The sequence below is a fragment of the Oncorhynchus gorbuscha genome, unplaced genomic scaffold, assembly GCF_021184085.1.
Source record: "Oncorhynchus gorbuscha isolate QuinsamMale2020 ecotype Even-year unplaced genomic scaffold, OgorEven_v1.0 Un_scaffold_648, whole genome shotgun sequence".
Taxonomy (NCBI): Eukaryota; Metazoa; Chordata; class Actinopteri; order Salmoniformes; family Salmonidae; genus Oncorhynchus; species Oncorhynchus gorbuscha.
Window position 1 is genome coordinate 34,632 of NW_025745753.1, and position 20,356 is coordinate 54,987.

The following is a 20,356-nucleotide window of genomic DNA, read 5'->3' on the forward strand; positions in this document are numbered from 1 at the left end:
TGAGGTTATGACAGAGCCAAGTGACTTGGTGTATAGCGAGAATAGGAGAGGGCCTAGAACAGAGCCCCGGGGGACACCAGTGGTGAGAGCGCGTGGTGAGGAGACAGATTCTCGCCACGCCACCTGATAGGAGCGACCTGTCAGGTAGGACGCAATCCAAGCGTGGGCCGCGCCGGAGATGCCCAACTCGGAGAGGGTGGAGAGGAGGATCTGATGGTTCACAGTATCGAAGGCAGCCGATAGGTCTAGAAGGATGAGAGCAGAGGAGAGAGAGTTAGCTTTAGCAGTGCGGAGCGCCTCCGTGATACAGAGAAGAGCAGTCTCAGTTGAATGACTAGTCTTGAAACCTGACTGATTTGGATCAAGAAGGTCATTCTGAGAGAGATAGCGGGAGAGCTGGCCAAGGACAGCGCGTTCAAGAGTTTTGGAGAGAAAAGAAAGAAGGGATACTGGTCTGTAGTTGTTGACATCGGAGGGATCGAGTGTAGGTTTTTTCAGAAGGGGTGCAACTCTCGCTCTCTTGAAGACGGAAGGGACGTAGCCAGCGGTCAGGGATGAGTTGATGAGCGAGGTGAGGTAAGGGAGAAGGTCTTCGGAAATGGTCTGGAGAAGAGAGGAGGGGATAGGTTCAAGTGGGCAGGTTGTTGGGCGGCCGGCCGTCACAAGATGCGAGATTTCATCTGGAGAGAGAGGGGAGAAAGAGGTCAGAGCACAGGGTAGGGCAGTGTGAGCAGAACCAGCGGTGTCGTTTGACTTAGCAAACGAGGATCGGATGTCGTCGACCTTCTTTTCAAAATGGTTGACGAAGTCATCTGCAGAGAGGGGGGGGGAGGATTCAGGAGGGAGGAGAAGGTGGCAAAGAGCTTCCTAGGGTTAGAGGCAGATGCTTGGAATTTAGAGTGGTAGAAAGTGGCTTTAGCAGCAGAGACAGAGGAGGAAAATGTAGAGAGGAGGGAGTGAAAGGATGCCAGGTCCGCAGGGAGGCGAGTTTTCCGCCATTTCTGCTCGGCTGCCCGGAGCCCTGTTCTGTGAGCTCGCAATGAGTCGTCGAGCCACGGAGCGGGAGGGGAGGACCGAGCCGGCCTGGAGGATAGGGGACATAGAGAGTCAAAGGATGCAGAAAGGGAGGAGAGGAGGGTTGAGGAGGCAGAATCAGGAGATAGGTTGGAGAAGGTTTGAGCAGAGGGAAGAGATGATAGGATGGAAGAGGAGAGAGTAGCGGGGGAGAGAGAGCGAAGGTTGGGACGGCGCGATACCATCCGAGTAGGGGCAGTGTGGGAAGTGTTGGATGAGAGCGAGAGGGAAAAGGATACAGGTAGTGGTCGGAGACATGGAGGGGAGTTGCAATGAGGTTAGTGGAAGAACAGCATCTAGTAAAGATGAGGTCGAGCGTATTGCCTGCCTTGTGAGTAGGGGGAAGGTGAGAGGGTGAGGTCAAAAGAGGAGAGGAGTGGAAAGAAGGAGGCAGAGAGGAATGAGTCAAAGGTAGACGTGGGGAGGTTAAAGTCGCCCAGAACTGTGAGAGGTGAGCCGTCCTCAGGAAAGGAGCTTATCAAGGCATCAAGCTCATTGATGAACTCTCCGAGGGAACCTGGAGGGCGATAAATGATAAGGATGTTAAGCTTGAAAGGGCTGGTAACTGTGACAGCATGGAATTCAAAGGAGGCGATAGACAGATGGGTAAGGGGAGAAAGAGAGAATGACCACTTGGGAGAGATGAGGATCCCGGTGCCACCACCCCGCTGACCAGAAGCTCTCGGGGTGTGCGAGAACACGTGGGCGGACGAAGAGAGAGCAGTAGGGGTAGCAGTGTTATCTGTGGTGATCCATGTTTCCGTCAGTGCCAAGAAGTCGAGGGACTGGAGGGAGGCATAGGCTGAGATGAACTCTGCCTTGTTGGCCGCAGATCGGCAGTTCCAGAGGCTGCCGGAGACCTGGAACTCCACGTGGGTCGTGCGCGCTGGGACCACCAGATTAGGGTGGCCGCGGCCATGCGGTGTGGAGCGTTTGTATGGTCTGTGCAGAGAGGAGAGAACAGGGATAGACAGACACATAGTTGACAGGCTACAGAAGAGGCTACACTAATGCAAAGGAGATTGGAATGACAAGTGGACTACACGTCTCGAATGTTCAGAAAGTTAAGCTTACATAGCAAGAATCTTATTGACTAAAATGATTAAAATGATACAGTACTGCTGAAGTAGGCTAGCTGGCAGTGGCTGCGTTGTTGACTTTGTAGGCTAGCTGGCAGTGGCTGCGTTGTTGACACTACACTAATCAAGTCGTTCCGTTGAGTGTAATAGTTTCTACAGTGCTGCTATTCGGGGGCTAGCTGGCTAGCTAGCAGTGTTGATTACGTTACGTTGCGTTAAAAGAACGACAATAGCTGGCTAGCTAACCTAGAAAATCGCTCTAGACTACACAATTATCTTTGATACAAAGACGGCTATGTAGCTAGCTATGTAGCTAGCTACGATCAAACAAATCAAACCGTTGTACTGTAATGAAATGAAATGAAAATGTGATACTACCTGTGGAGCGAAGCGGAATGCGACCGGGTTGTTGAGTGCACACTATCAATAGCTATCAACACCATCTATCACTAGCTATCAACACTATCTATCACTAGCTATAATTAGCTATCAACACTATCTATCACTAGCTATAATTAGCTATCAACAATATCTATCACTAGCTATCAACACTATCAATAGCTATCAACACCATCTATCACTAGCTATCAACACTATCTATCAACACTATCACTAGCTATAATTAGCTATCAACACTATCTATCAGTCACAGTGTGGTAGTTATGTAGAGTGTAACCTGATACCCACAGGTCAGCCAGTCACAGTGTGGTAGTTATGTAGAGTGTAACCTGATACCCACGGGTCAGCCAGTCACAATGTGGTAGTTATGTAGAGTGTAACCTGATACCCACGGGTCAGCCAGTCACAGTGTGGTAGTTATGTAGAGTGTAACCTGATACCCACGGGTCAGCCAGTCACAGTGTGGTAGTCATGTAGAGTGTAACCTGATACCCACAGGTCAGCCAGTCACAGTGTGGTAGTTATGTAGAGTGTAACCTGATACCCACAGGTCAGCCAGTCACAGTGTGGTAGTCATGGAACAAATAGGGTCTGGTTGCCTGGCTGCTGCTGGCTCCCTTCAGGCTTCAGCATGACAACATTCTGTTGATTATCTCACCACAGACCGACCGTTAGTTTTTACCCACTGTCCAGAGTCAGACTGGTAGAAAGAGATTGTCCATGCAGATTATTCAGAAATAGATACAGATGAATAAAACAGGGTCTGTCATGTGAGACACCAGCACTCCTTAAGGGAGCACCTTAATCAGACTTCTCTACCCAGACTACCCAGTGTGCTGAATATGAAATGTCATATCTGTTGAGTTGACCAGAATGGTGTGGATTAGACGTAGTTCATTGAGTCACAGCTCTGTTAAACTCAACAGAGGCTCAACCAGTCAGCTTTTGCTCATTTGACATTAGAAGTCATTGTAGGAAAGTTTAAAAAATATATATTTACAGTCAGCTAGAAGTAGTTTAATTAGTTAGAAAAACAAATCATATTGCTCTGAGTCTACAGATTTCCTCTTGCATCACTACTGATAACTGCTTCTCTCTCTCTCTCTCTCCGCAGCCAAAAAAGCAGAGGCTCGCTTTGCCTCTCTCAAAACAGAAGGAAATGAGCATGTGAGGAAAAGCCAGTTCCATGACGGTCTAGAAAAGTACAGTGAATGCCTTAAGATCAAACCTGACGAGTGTTCCTGCTTTACCAACAGGTGACCCCTAACCCTGCTAAGCATACTAACCCTAACCCTGTTAGCATACTAACCCTAACCCTAACCCTGCTAGCATACTAACCCTAACCCTGTTAGCATACTAACCCTAACCCTAACCCTGCTAGCATACTAACCCTAACCCTGCTAGCATACTAACCCTAACCCTGTTAGCATACTAACCCTAATCCTAACCCTGCTAGCATACTAACCCTAACCCTGCTAGCATACTAACCCTAACCCTGTTAGCATACTAACCCTAACCCTAACCCTGCTAGCATACTAACCCTAACCCTGTTAGCATACTAACCCTAACCCTGCTAGCATACTAACCCTAACCCTGCTAGCATACTAACCCTAACCCTGTTAGCATACTAACCCTAACCCTGCTAAGCATACTAACCCTAACCCTGCTAAGCATACTAACCCTAACCCTGCTAAGCATACTAACCCTAATCCTGCTAAGCATACTAACCCTAACCCTAACCCTGTTAGCATACTAACCCTAACCCTAACCCTGCTAGCATACTAACCCTAACCCTGCTAGCATACTAACCCTAACCCTGTTAGCATACTAACCCTAACCCTAACCCTGCTAGCATACTAACCCTAACCCTGTTAGCATACTAACCATAATCCTAACCCTGCTAGCATACTAACCCTAACCCTGTTAGCATAACTAACCCTAACCCTGCTAGCATACTAACCCTAACCCTGTTAGCATACTAACCCTAACCCTAACCCCGCTAGCATACTAACCCTAACCCCGCTAGCATACTAACCCTAACCCTGCTAAGCATACTAACCCTAACCCTGTTAGCATACTAACCCTAACCCTGCTAGCATACTAACCCTAACCCTGTTAGCATACTAACCCTAACCCTAACCCTGCTAGCATACTAACCCTAACCCTGCTAGCATACTAACCCTAACCCTGTTAGCATACTAACCCTAACCCTGCTAGCATACTAACCCTAACCCTGCTAGCATACTAACCCTAACCCTGTTAGCATACTAACCCTAACCCTGCTAAGCATACTAACCCTAACCCTGCTAAGCATACTAACCCTAATCCTGCTAAGCATACTAACCCTAACCCTAACCCTGTTAGCATACTATCCCTAACCCTAACCCTGCTAGCATACTAACCCTAACCCTGCTAGCATACTAATCCTAACCCTGTTAGAATACTAACCCTAACCCTAACCCTGCTAGCATACTAACCCTAACCCTGTTAGCATACTAACCCTAACCCTAACCCCGCTAGCATACTAACCCTAACCCTGCTAGCATACTAACCCTAACCCTGCTAGCATACTAACCCTAACCCTGTTAGCATACTAACCCTAACCCTGTTAGCATACTAACCCTAACCCTAACCCTGCTAGCATACTAACCCTAACCCTGTTAGCATACTAACCCTAACCCTGTTAGCATACTAACCCTAACCCTAACCCTGCTAGCATACTAACCCTAACCCTGCTAGCATACTAACCCTAACCCTGATAGCATACTAACCCTAACCCTGTTAGCATACTAACCCTAACCCTGTTAGCATACTAACCCTAACCCTGTTAGCATACTAACCCTAACCCTAACCCTGCTAGGATACTAACCCTAACCCTGCTAGCATACTAACCCTAACCCTGCTAGCATACTAACCCTAACCCTGTTAGCATACTAACCCTAACCCTGTTAGCATACTAACCCTAACCCTAACCCTGCTAGCATACTAACCCTAACCCTGCTAGCATACTAACCCTAACCCTGTTAGCATACTAACCCTAACCCTGTTAGCATACTAACCCTAACCCTGCTAGCATACTAACCTTAATCCTGCTAGCATACTAACCTTAATCCTGCAAGTATACTAACCCTAACCCTGTTAGCATACTAACCCTAACCCTAACCCTGCTAGTATACTAACCTTAATCCTGCTAGTATACTAACCCAAACCCTGTTAGCATACTAACCCTAACCCTGCTAGCATACTAACCCTAACCCTGCTAGCATACTAACGTTAACCCTGTTAGCATACTAACCCTAACCCTGCTAGCATACTAACCCTGCTAGCATACTAACCCTAACCCTGCTAGTATATTAACCCTAACCCTGTTAGCATACTAACCCTAACCCTAACCCTGCTAACATACTAACCCTAACCCTGTTAGCATACTAACCCTAACCCTAACCCTGCTAGCGTACTAACCCTAACCCTACTAGCATACTAACCCTAACCCTGTTAGCATACTAACCCTAACCCTGTTAGCATACTAACCCTAACCCTGTTAGCATACTAACCCTAACCCTGCTAGCATACTAACCTTAATCCTGCTAGCATACTAACCTTAATCCTGCAAGTATACTAACCCTAACCCTGTTAGCATACTAACCCTAACCCTGCTAGCATACTAACCCTAACCCTGCTAGCATACTAACCTTAACCCTGTTAGCATACTAACCCTAACCCTGCTAGCATACTAACCCTAATCCTGTTAGCATACTAACCCTAACCCTGCTAGCATACTAACCCTAACACTGTTAGCATACTAACCCTAATCCTCATAGCATACTAACCTTAACCTGTCAAGTGTTCCTGCTTTAGCAACAGGTGACCCCTAATCCTTCAGATCAAACCTAAGTTAATACTTACAGTAGATAATAGGAAGTGCTTATAGACAAGATTTACATTTGAGTTATTCAGCAGATAGATCTCCAGAGCCACTTACAGTTAGTGAATTCATCATAACCACATCACAGTCAAGTCCATTTTTCCTCAGTAATGTCCATGCTAGTAGGGGGAAGTCCATTTTTCCTCAGTAATGTCCATGCTAGTAGGGGGAAGTCCATTTTTCCTCAGTAATGTCCATGCTAGTAGGGGGAAGTCCATTTTTCCTCAGTAATGTCCATGCTAGTAGGGGGAAGTCCATTTTTCCTCAGTAATGTCCATGCTAGTAGGGGGAAGTCCATTTTTCCTCAGTAATGTCCATGCTAGTAGGGGGAAGTCAAGTGCGAGTGGCATTTATTTAATTTATTTTTATATGATTGTAAGCACAGTTCTTTATCAGTGTAGTACTGTACACAAAAATTGCCATGATACATGACCACTGTCAGTCCTTAACTCCTACCCTTCACCCCCAGAGCCATCTGTTATCTGAGACTGGGTTGTTTTGAAGAGGCCAGACAGGACTGTGACTCCGCCCTCAAGCTGGAACCAACCAATAAGAAGGCCTTCTATAGACGGGCGCTGGCGTTTAAAGGCTTACAGGTGGTTATCTATTATTCAAAGTCCTAGTTGGTTCAACGCATGTTTTTGTGTGAAGAACAAGGAAAACCAATGAACACTGTGTTTTCCAAAAACAGAAAAACGGCTTGTTTTTTGTTAACTCAGCAGATAAACCAAAAACAATTAACATGTGGGTGGGGTTGCATGTGGAATGCATTTTATTGGCCAAATGCACAACCAATACTTCCTGTCCCTTCAAAATAGGAGTTCACCCTTCTAACATCTACTATCTATTAAGTCACCAATTAATAGCTATTTATTCACACCCCCCCCCCACCAGTCTCAACGTCATCAGTGAAGAGGCGACTCCAGGATGCTGGCCTTCTAGGCAGAGTTCCTCTGTCCAGTGTCTGTGTTCTTTTGCCCATCTTAATCTTTTATTTTTATTGGCCAGTCTGTGATATGTCCTTTTCTTTGCAACTCTGCCTAGAAGGCCAGTATCCTGGAGTTGCCTCTTTGCTGTTGACGTTGAGACTGGTGTCTTTCAGGTACTATTTAATGAAGCTGCTAGTTGAGGACTTGTGAGGCGTCTGTTTCTCAAACTAGACACTCTAATATACTTGTCCTCTTGCTCAGTTGTGCACTGGGGCCTCCCACTACTCTTTATATTCTGGTTAGAGCCAGTTTGCGCTGTTCTGTGAAGGGAGTAGTATACAGAGTTGTACGAGATCTTCAGTTTCTTGGCAAATTCTCTCATGGAATAGCCTTCATTTCTCAGAACAAGAATAAACTGATGAGTTTCAGAAGAAAGTTATTTGTTTCTGGCCATTTTGAGCCTGTAATCGAACCAACAAATGCTGATGCTCCAGATACTCAACTAGTCTAAAGAAGGCCAGTTTTATTGCTTCTTTAATCAGCACAACAGTTTTCAGCTGTGCTAACATAATTACAAAAGGGTTTTCTAATGATCAACTAGCCTTTTAAAATTATAAACTTGGATTAGCTAACACAACGTGTCATTGGAACACAGGAGTGATAGTTTCTGATAATGGGCCTCTGTGCGCCTACGTAGATATTCCATTTAAAAAAATTAGCCGTTTCCAGCCACAATAGTCATTTACAACATTAACAATGTCTACACTGTATTTCTGATCATTTTGATGTTATTTTAATGGACAAAAAGGTGATTTTCTTTCAAAAACAAGGACATTTGTAAGTGACCCCTAACCTTTGAACGGTAGTGCATGTACAGACAGGGGCACACTCCAACAACTTTGTTTAGTGAGTAAAAATTCAAACTTATAATGAATATAAATAGTAAAGTCAGGTAATGATACTCCAAAATATCTACTTACAATAAGTAGTACTTTACAGATACGCCCAAAACACTACTTAAATAGTCCTTTAAAGTATTTTTACTTAAGTACTTTACACCACTGGCATTAATATATGACTTAATAGGTATTAATATATGTCTTAATAGATAGTAGATTAATAGCATGAAGTTAGAAGGATGAACCTCTATATATATTTATATATTTATATTTATTTGAAGAGACAGGAACTGTTGCATGTGCATTTGGAAAATGACAGGCATTCCACATGTAACCGCACCCACTTGTGAAAATAGAAACATGAAGTCGGTTTTTGTTTATATGTAAAAAAAAATATTTAAAAAAGCCTTTTTCACGTTGCAGATTTTTCTGTTATAAACTTGGAAGAAATTGTTTTGTGCCCATGTTTTTGTGTGAAGAACAAGGAAAACCAATGGACACTATCGCCCTTGAGGATAGAAGAGATGCAACATGTTTTTATTATTATTGTCCAGTCATGTGATCCAGTGCTGCAGAGGAAGGCCTAGTTAAGCTGCAGCTGGCCCAGAACAGAGCGGCACGTCTTGCTCTTCATTGTAATCAGAGGGCTGATATTAATACTATGCATGCCAGTCTATCTTGGCTAAGAGTTGAGGGGAGACTGACTGCATCACTTATTATTTTTATAAGAAACAATAATGTGTTGAAAATACCAAATGGTTTGCATGGTCAACTTACACGCAGCTCCAGAACAAATACAGTACAGTATTATAGAGAGCCATTATTGCATGGAACTTCCTTCCATCCATCATATTGCCCAAATGAACAGCAAACCTGGTTTAACAAAACTAATAAAGCAACACCTCACGGCACAACGCCTCTCCCCTATTGGACCTAGATAGTTTGTGTGTATTGATATGTAGGATATGTGTGCTGTTTAAAAAAAATATATGTAGTTCTGTTCTTGTCTATTAATGTTCTGTAATATATGTGTCAGGATTTGGCCAGGGTTGTTCCGGTTTTTGGTCACTAGATGCCCCCATTGTGCTTTTTGACCTTTTGTTTTCCCTTGATCCCCATTATTATTTGCACCTGTGCCTCGTTTCCCCTGATTGTATTTAAACCCTTAGTTTTCCTCAGTTATTTGCTCTGTGTTTGTATGTTAGCACCCAGCCCTAGTATTCTGTGTACTCCTGTTGATCCAGGTGGACTCTCTTGTGGAATTCTGTTTTTTTGTTCTTGTTTATTTATTTTTTAGTATCTTTTGAGGCTTTTTATGCTTTACCTTCCACCTTGTGGATTTACCTTTTTGTCTTGGAGGATTACCTTTGTTCTTGTGGAATTCCTTTTGAGGTTGTGGAGTTACATGTTTTCCTGAAGGACTTCACTTTTTTTACTTCATTAAATACACCGTCTCAAGTACTGCTGTGTCTGCCTCATCTTCTGGGTTCTGCCGACTATTCGTGGCTCAGTTGGTTAAGTGACTGTTTCTCACTCCGGAGACCCGGGTTTGTAACCGGGTCCTGACAATATGTTGTGTTTTGTGTGGATCCCGGGACGAGTAGTTGCTGCTGTCGCAAAGTCTAATGGAGATCCTAATAAAATACCAAATACCATTGATTTTTAACCACTTTTTGACATTCTACCTCCCCCTCCTTCTCTCACTCTTTCTCCACACACTCTCACCCTTTCTTCATCCTCACTCTCTTTTCCTCTACCCCACTCTCTTCGCCTCCTCTCCCTCCCTTCCCAGGACTACCTGTCTTCCAGCAGTGACCTCCAGGAAGTGTTACAGCTGGACCCCAACGTCCACGAGGCTGAACAGGAGCTGGAGACTGTGACAGGGCTGCTCAGACAGAGCCTCATGGACGGTGCCCAACTCACACCCAGGGTAGGTACCCAACACACACCCAGGGTAGATACCCAACATACACCCAGAGTAGATACCCAACATACACCCAGAGTAGATACCCAACTCACACCCAGAGTAGATACCCAACTCACACCCAGAGTAGATACCCAACTCACACCCAGAGTAGATACCCAACTCACACCCAGAGTAGATACCCAACTCACACCCAGAGTAGATACCCAACTCACACCCAGAGTAGACTACCCAACTCACACCCAGAGTAGATACCCAACTCACACCCAGAGTAGATACCCAACTCACACCCAGAGTAGATACCCAACTCACACCCAGAGTAGATACCCAACTCACACCCAGAGTAGATACCCAACTCACACCCAGAGTAGATACCCAACTCACACCCAGAGTAGATACCCAACTCACACCCAGAGTAGATACCCAACTCACACCCAGAGTAGATACCCAACTCACACCCAACTCACACCCAGAGTAGATACCCAACTCACACCCAGAGTAGAACTCAACACCCAGAGTAGATACCCAGAGTAGATACCCAACTCACACCCAGAGTAGATACCCAACTCACACCCAGAGTAGATACCCAACTCACACCCAGAGTAGATACCCAACTAGATACCCAACTCACACCCAGAGTAGATACCCAACTCACACCCAGAGTAGATACCCAACTCACCCAGAGTAGATACCCACACCCAGAGTAGATACCCAACTCACACCCAGAGTAGATACCCAACTCACACCCAGAGTAGATACCCAACTCACACCCAGAGTAGATACCCAACTCACACCCAGAGTAGATACCCAACTCACACCCAGAGTAGATACCCAACTCACACCCAGAGTAGATACCCAACTCACACCCAACTCACACTCACACCCAGAGTAGATACCCAACTCAACCCAGAGTAGATACCCAACTCACCCAGAGATAGATACCCAACTCACACCCAGAGTAGATACCCAACTCACACCCAGAGTAGATACCCAACTCACACCCAGAGTAGATACCCAACTCACACCCAGAGTAGATACCCAACTCACACCCAGATACCCAACTAGATACCCAACTCACACCCAGAGTAGATACCCAACTCACACCCAGAGTAGATACCCAACTCACACCCAGAGTAGATACCCAACTCACACCCAGAGTAGATACCCAACTCACACCCAGAGTAGATACCCAACTCACACCCAGAGTAGATACCCAACTCACACCCAGAGTAGATACCCAACTCACACCCAGAGTAGATACCCAACTCACACCCAGAGTAGATACCCAACTCACACCCAGAGTAGATACCCAACTCACACCCAGAGTAGATGCCCAACTATACCCAACTCCAACTCACACCCAGAGTAGATACCCAACTCACACCCAGAGTAGATACCCAACTCACACCCAGAGTAGATACCCAACTCACACCCAGAGTAGATACCCAACTCACACCCAGGTAGATACCCAACTCACACCCAGAGTAGATACCCAACTCACACCCAGAGTAGATACCCAACTCACACCCAGAGTAGATACCCAACTCACACCCCAGATACCCAACTCACACCCAGAGTAGATACCCAACTCACACCCAGAGTAGATACCCAACTCACACCCAGAGTAGATACCCAACTCACACCCAGAGTAGATACCCAACTCACACCCAGAGTAGATACCCAACTAGATACCCAACTCACACCCAGAGTAGATACCCAACTCACACCCAGAGTAGATACCCAACTCACACCCAGAGTAGATACCCAACTCACACCCAGAGTAGATACCCAACTCAACCCAGAGTAGATACCCAACTCACACCCAGAGTAGATACCCAACTCACACCCAGAGATACCCAACTAGAGATACCCAACTCACACCCAACTCACACCCAGAGTAGATACCCAACTCACACCCAGAGTAGATACCCAACTCACACCCAGAGTAGATACCCAACTCACACCCAGAGTAGATACCCAACTCACACCCAGAGTAGATACCCAATACCCAGAGTAGAACTCACACCCAGAGTAGATACCCAACTCACACCCAGAGTAGATACCCAACTCACACCCAGAGTAGATACCCAACTCACACCCAGAGTAGATACCCAACTCACACCCAGAGTAGATACCCAACTCACACCCAGAGTAGATACCCAACTCACACCCAGAGTAGATACCCAACTCACACCCAGAGTAGATACCCAACTCACACCCAGAGTAGATACCCAACTCACACCCAGAGTAGATACCCAACTCACACCCAGAGTAGATACCCAACTCACACCCCAACTCACACCCAGAGTAGATACCCAACTCACACCCAGTAGATAGATACCCAACTCACACCCAGAGTAGATACCCAACTCACACCCAGAGTAGATACCCAACTCACACCCAGAGTAGATACCCAACTCACACCCAGAGTAGATACCCAACTCACACCCAGAGATACCCAACTCACACCCAGAGTAGATACCCAACTCACACCCAGAGTAGATACCCAACTCACACCCAGATACCCAACTCACACCCAGAGTAGACTACCCCCAACTCACACCCAGAGTAGATACCCAACTCACACCCAGAGTAGATACCCAACTCACACCCAGAGTAGATACCCAACTCACACCCAGAGTAGATACCCAACTCACACCCAGAGTAGATACCCAACTCACACCCAGAGTAGATACCCAACTCACACCCAGAGTAGATACCCAACTCACACCCAGAGTAGATACCCAACTCACACCCAGAGTAGATACCCAACTCACACCCAGAGTAGATACCCAACTCACACCCAGGGTAGGTACCCAACTCACACCCAGGGTAGATACCCAACTCACACCCAGGGTAGGTACCCAACTCACACCCAGGGTAGGTACCCAACTCACACCCAGGGTAGGTACCCAACTCACACCCAGGTAGGTACCCAACTCACACCCGGGTAGGTACCCAACTCACACCCGGGTAGTACCCAACTCACACCCGGGTAGGTACCCAACTAGATACCACACACCAGGGTAGGTACCCAACTCACACCCGGGTAGGTACCCAACTCACACCGGGTAGGTCACCAACACACACCGGGGCAGGTCCCAACACACACCCGGGGCAGGTACCCAACTCACACCCGGGTAGGTACCCAACTCACACCCGGGTAGGTACCCAACACACACCCGGGGCAGGTCCCCAACACACACCCGGGGCAGGTCCCCAACACACACCCGGGGCAGGTCCCCAACACACACCCGGGGCAGGTCCCCACACCCGGGGCAGGTCCCCAACACACCCGGGGCAGGTCCCCAACACACACCCGGGGCAGGTCCCCAACACACACCCGGGGCAGGTCCCCAACACACACCCGGGGCAGGTCCCCAACACACACCCGGGGCAGGTCCCCAACACACACCCGGGGCAGGTCCCCAACACACACCCGGGGTAGGTCCCCAACACACACCCGGGGTAGGTCCCCAACACACACCCGGGGTAGGTCCCCAACACACACCCGGGGTAGGTCCCCAACACACACCCGGGGTAGGTCCCCAACACACACCCGGGGTCCCCAACACACACCCGGGGTAGGTCCCCAACACACACCCGGGGTAGATCCCCAACACACACCCGGGGTAGGTCCCCAACACACACCCGGGGTAGGTCCCCGGGGTAGATACCCAACACACACAACCGGTAGGTCCCCAACACACCCAACACACACACACCGGGGTAGGTCCCCAACACACACCCGGGGTAGGTCCCCAACACGGGGTAGGTCCCCAACACACACCGGGGTAGGTACCCAACTCTTTATTCCACCTCAGGTTTAATGTCAGAGATGAGACTGAACTCTTTATTCCACCTCAGGTTTGATGGCAGAGATGAGACTGCCACAGGAGACTGTATAGGAGGCTGATGAAGAGAGAGACTGATGGAGACCTGGGAAGGCTGTTCAGGCCTCATCATCCCTCACAGAGTTGACATGAACTAAGGTGAACTATGCTGGATGTTGGGCTCTGACTCCATCTGCCTTCAAAGAGCATCATTAAAGCATTGCGTCGACGACGGCAGAGCGTTGTTCAATAAAGCTGCATCCTTCACTTCCATTCCGGAGACTCTAAAGATACTTTAGATGCAATGCAGCTTCTTACATTTACATTTGTCATTTAGCAGATGCTCTTATCCAGAGAGACTTGCAGTTAGTGCATTCTTTACCTCAGCATGCTCAGACCCCCTACAGCAACACACTGTAGAGAAACGGTGCGTCACAAATGATGCCCTACTCTCTATAAAGTGCACTATGTTTGACCAGGGCTCATAGGTCTATAATCAAATGTAGTGCACTATATAGGGGATAGGGGTGCCATATGGGACTCAGACCCAAAATCTTAAAAGCTAGGAGTGACTAGTTTTGCAGAAGTATTTGATTTCTTCCCACTAACAGCAGATTATGCAGACCGGCGGTATTACAGATTGGAGAAGCGATCGACAGAAGCTCTAGAAGCACACTGGAACACAATGTGGGAGAGATGTGGTGTGCCTTATTGAGATTCAAGTTGAACCATATATTTGGGAAGTGTAATCTGAACTTCAGAGAAATAACATCCTTGTATATATGTAATAAACTGCTGCTTTGATACACTGCAGAGTATTTTACATGAGGAAACCAAAAAATATGTTGCCACTGTACTGACAGTCATGCATGTACCTTTTCAACCTTTAAAGGGCACTGTTGGCTAATTAATGCATAATGAAAGATGGACAACTGTGTATATCATGTACTGTATGCTTTTAATCTCAGGTTCAGTCTTGAACATGACCATGATTGTATGGTCAATGTTAGCTCTGGTCCATGGCGTTAGAGGAATTGTAACGGCCTGGACCAGAGCTAGGTAAATGTGTATAGTAGTCAAACACTGATCTGCTAGTTTTCAGATGTTGCTCTACTGCTTTATAAAATCCCCAAACCCCCTTCAGTTAGTTATATGTTGAGTTAGAGATCAACCCCCTTCAGATAGTAATCTGTTGAGTTAGAGATCAACCCCCTTCAGATAGTAATCTGTTGAGTTAGAGATCAACCCCTTCAGATAGTACTCTGTTGAGTTAGAGATCAACCCCTTCAGATAGTTATCTGTTGAGTTAGAGATCAACCCCCTTCAGATAGTAATCTGTTGAGTTAGAGATCAACCCCCTTCAGATAGTAATCTGTTGAGTTAGAGATCAACCCCCTTCAGATAGTAATCTGTTGAGTTAGAGATCAACCCCCTTCAGATAGTAATCTGTTGAGTTAGAGATCAACCCCCTTCAGATAGTAATCTGTTGAGTTAGAGATCAACCCCTTCAGATAGTAATCTGTTGAGTTAGAGGTATTTCAGTTAGTGTCTGAAACTGATTAATAACAAGCTGCGTGTGTTGAATATATTGTGAATGTTCTGCTTTCACCACAGATTGGTCTATTTAGAACATAGACCCCTTTGAGGTGGTTGTTCATGATTAAACACTTCTGCTTTGTACTGTATACCATGTGTTCATTCTGAAAGATGTCTAGAGTTGACTTCATGCAGTCAGTTACTGACTTTAAAAAAAATTTAAAAGTACTTTTTTTAAAGTTACAGTCCTACTGTAGGACTGATGATATGAAGCAACTTACTTGATGACTCTCAGTATTTTAGTTGTCCCGATGACAAATCCATTTTGTATGTTCAACAATAAAGTATTAGCCTGAGTGCCAGTCTGTTTGAGCTGTCATGCCAAACAGATCTGGGACCAGGCTACAAAAGGAGACTACAGATCTGGGACCAGGCTATAGAAAGAGACAACCAGATCTGGGACCAGGCTATAAAAGGAGAACAGATCTGGAACCAGGCTATAGAAGGAGAACAGATCTGGGACCAGGCTATAGAAGGAGAACAGATCTGGGACCAGGCTATAGAAGGAGAACAGATCTGGGACCAGGCTATAGAAGGAGACCACAGATCTGGGACCAGGCTATAGAAGGAGACCACAGATCTGGGACCAGGCTATAGAAGGAGAACAGATCTGGGACCAGGCTATAGAAGGAGACCACAGATCTGGGACCAGGCTAATAACTTACATTCATGGGTTTATTTTTGTGAAATATGCATTTACATACCAATTATGAAGCAAATTAGAAAACAAATATACAAATACCATAAGCTCCAATCACTCTCTACAAGTTAGACACTAGTCATCAAAGTATCATACAGAACCACAGCAGGTGGGTGGAAACAAACGGACAAACTGCAGCTTGTGGCATGTTATCAATCCAGACTGATAGTTGAGCAGCACCACAACAGCAGATAAATGAACAGTTTAGGGGTCAACTTTTAGTTTAGAACATACATCCATGCATTCTGAGGTATTGCAGGTACATGAACGTAGATTTGATCCTAACGGAACTGTTTCATTTAACATGTACTAAGACGTCAAAGAAGACGTCTTCCCTTGTCTCATTCCTGTTGATGAAACTATATCCATTCTTGACGTTGAACCACTTGACTGAACCAGTGTAAAAGTGAAAGGGAACAGTACACACCTCAGAGAGACACTACACACCAAGGGTCCTTAGGAGTGAGGAGGGTTCACCCACAGTAGCCTGAGAACTGTTCTGTCTTTGGTAGGCTAGGTGGTTACCAAGTTGGTGTGTCCATTAACCTGTTCTGTCTTTGGTAGGCTAGGTGGTTACCAGGTTGGTGTGTCCATTAACCTGTTCTGTCTTTGGTAGGCTAGGTGGTTACCAGGTTGGTGTGTCCATTAACCTGTTCTGTCTTTGGTAGGCTAGGTGGTTACCAGGTTGGTGTGTCCATTAACATGTTCTGTCTTCGGTAGGCTAGGTGGTTACCAGGTTGGTGTGTCCATTAACCTGTTCTGTCTTTGGTAGGCTAGGTGGTTACCAAGTTGGTGTGTCCATTAACCTGTTCTGTCTTTGGTAGGCTAGGTGGTTACCAGGTTGGTGTGTCCATTAACCTGTTCTGTCTTTGGTAGGCTAGGTGGTTACCAGGTTGGTGTGTCCATTAACCTGTTCTGTCTTTGGTAGGCTAGGTGGTTACCAGGTTGGTGTGTCCATTAACCTGTTCTGTCTTTGGTAGGCTAGGTGGTTACCAGGTTGGTGTGTCCATTAACCTGTTCTGTCTTTGGTAGGCTAGGTGGTTACCAGGTTGGTGTGTCCATTAACCTGTTCTGTCTTTGGTAGGCTAGGTGGTTACCAGGTTGGTGTGTCCATCAGCATCTCTTGACTTGTTCAACACAATGATGAGGGGGATGGTTAGCATCTCTTGACTTAAACAATGAAACATATTTAAAACATACAATATACTTGCAGTGAAGCCACTCAACAACCACATCACACCAGTCAACTAACAGACTCCAATCCAGAGTGATACACAGAAGCAACCAGGGTCAACGTCCTGCTCAAGAGCATGTTGACAGATCTCCCACAAGGTTTTTACCTCTTGGTGATGTCATTCGAAAACATAATGTAAACTTTCACTGCTATGCGGATGACACACAGCTGTACATTTCAATGAAACATTGTGAAGCCCCAAAATTGCCGTCGCTAGCAGCCCGTGTTTCAGACATAAGGAAGTGGATGGCTGCAAACTTTCTACTTTCTACTTCTACTACTTTCTACTTTCAAAACAGAGATGCTTGTTCTAGGTCCCAAGAAACAAAGAGATCTTCTGTTGAATCTGACAATTAATCTTGATGGTTGTACAGTCGTCTCAAATAAAACTGTGAAGGACCTCGGCATTACTCTGGACCCTGATCTCTCTTTTGAAGAACATCTCAAGACTGTTTCAAGGACAACTTTTTTCCATCTACGTAACATTGCAAAGAAATTATGCAGAAAAATTAATCCACGCTTTTGTTACTTCTAGGTTAGATAACTGCAATGCTCTACTTTCCGGCTAACCGGTTAAAGCACTAAATAAACTTCAGTTAGTGCTAAATACGGCTGCTAGAATCCTGACTAGAACCAAAAAATGTGATCATATTACTCCACTGCTAGCCTCCCTACACTGGCTTCCTGTTAAGGCAAGGGCTGATTTCAAGGTTCTACTGCTAACCTACAAAGCATTACATGGGCTTGCTCCTACCTATCTTTCCGATTTGGTCCTGCCGTACATACCTACACAAACACTACAGTCACAAGACGCAGGCCTCCTAATTGTCACTAGAATTTCTAAGCAAACAGCTGGAGGCAGGGCTTTCTCCTCTAGAGCTCCATTTTTATGGAATGGTCTGCCTACCCATGTGAGAGACGCAGACTCCGTCTCAAGCTTTAAGTCTTTACTAAAGACTCATCTCTTCAGTAGGTCATATGATTGAGTGTAGTCTGGCCCAGGAGTGTGAAGGTGAACGGAAAGGCTCTGGAGCAACGAACTGTCTCTGCCTGGCCGGTTCCCCTCTCTCCACTGGGATTCTCTGCCTCTAACCTTATTGCAGGGGCTGAGTCACTGGCTTACTGGTGCCCTTCCATGCCGTCCCTAGGAAGGGTGCGTCACTTGAGTGGGTTGAGTCACTGACGTGATCTTCCTGTCTGGGTTGGCACCCCCCTTGGGTTGTGCCGTGGCGGAGATCTTTGTGGGCTATACTAGGCCTTGTCTCAGGATGGTAAGTTGGTGGTTGAAGATATCCCTCTAGTGATGTGGGGGCTGTGCTTTGGCAAATTGGGTGGGGTTATATCCTGCCTGATTGTCAAAATTATTTATATAGCCCTTTGTACATCAGCTGATATCTCAAAGTGCTGTACAGAAACACAGCCTAAAACCCCAAACAGCAAGCAATGCAGAGCAGATGTAGAAGCACAGTGGCTAGGAAAAACTCCCTAGAAAGGCCAAAACATAGGAAGAAACCTAGAGAGGAACCAGGCTATGTGGGGTGGCCAGTCCTCTTCTGACTGTGCCGGGTGGAGATTATAACAGAACATGGCCAAGATGTTCAAATGTTCATAAATGACCAGCATGGTCAAATAATAATAATCACAGGCAGAACAGTTGAAACTGGAGGTGTACTGGGGACAGCAAGGAGTCATCATGTCAGGTAGACCTGAGGCATGGTCCTAGGGCTCAGGTCCTCCGAGAGAGAGAAAGAAAGAGAGAAAGAGAGAATTAGAGAGAGCGTACTTAAATTCACACAGGACACCGGATAGGACAGGAGAAGTACTCCAGATATAACAAACTGACCCTAGCCCCCCGACACATAAACTACTGCAGCATAAATACTGGAGGCTGATCAGAATACAGAAAGTTGATATTTCCCCAACAGTGTTTCCTGTCAATGTAATTTCTTAAACCTTTATTTAACTAGGCAAGTCAGTTAAGAACATTTCTTATTTACAATGACAGCCTAGGAACATTTGGTTAAATGCCTTGTTCAGGGAAAGATTAAGATTAACACAGATTATTACCTTGTCAGCTCGGGGATTCGCTCTTGCAACCTTCCAGTCACTAGTCCAATGCTCTAGCCACTAGGCTACCTGCCACCCCTCCACTCTAACCACTAGGCTACCTGCTGCCCCTATTTACTAAACCATGTATTAAATTCTAACTACAATACTAATCCAGAAGTGAAAGATGTTCCAAAATGGAGAAGGCATGTCATACATTTTGTCTGAAAACCTGCAGTGATTGAGCCTGCTAGTAGGTGGAGACACAGATCACTCCAAACTGCATGTTGAGTGCCTCCAGGGCATTTAAGGAGTGATAGATGGATAGATGGATGACCCCTCTCAGATACCGCCATCTTTGGGGGTCATAATTTTCATCATCCTAAAGATAAGTGTTAACAATCAGTCCTTAGTGTAGAGTGGGTTAGTGTTAGCGTAGAGTGGGTTAGTGTTAGCGTAGAGTGGGTTAGTGTTAGTGTAGAGTGGGTTAGTGTTAGTGTAGAGTGGGTTAGTGTTAGTGTAGAGTGGGTTAGTGTTAGTGTAGAGTGGGTTAGTGTTAGTGTAGAGTGGTGTTAGTGTAGAGTGGGTTAGTGTTAGTAGAGTGGGTTAGTGTTAGTGTAGAGTGGGTTAGTGTTAGTGTAGAGTGGGTTAGTGTTAGTGTAGAGTGGGTTAGTGTTAGTGTGTAGAGTGGGTTAGTGTTAGTGTAGAGTGGGTTAGT

The 20,356-nt window shown here is 46.0% G+C and overlaps 1 protein-coding gene across 1 annotated transcript in view; it reads left to right on the top strand.

The window, feature by feature from the left end:
* The window catches only part of LOC124019687 (sperm-associated antigen 1A-like), a gene marked incomplete at its 5' end in the record, with an annotated part of 35,229 nt that extends 19,359 nt beyond the window's left edge, over window positions 1–15,870 (top strand). Inside the window, 4 exons of the mRNA XM_046335097.1 lie at window positions 3,667–3,808; window positions 6,947–7,073; window positions 10,098–10,235; window positions 14,097–15,870. Coding sequence (XP_046191053.1) covers window positions 3,667–3,808; window positions 6,947–7,073; window positions 10,098–10,235; window positions 14,097–14,102 — 413 coding nt within the window. The remainder of the gene's footprint in view (window positions 1–3,666; window positions 3,809–6,946; window positions 7,074–10,097; window positions 10,236–14,096) is intronic.
* Window positions 15,871–20,356: the final 4,486 nt, after the last annotated feature.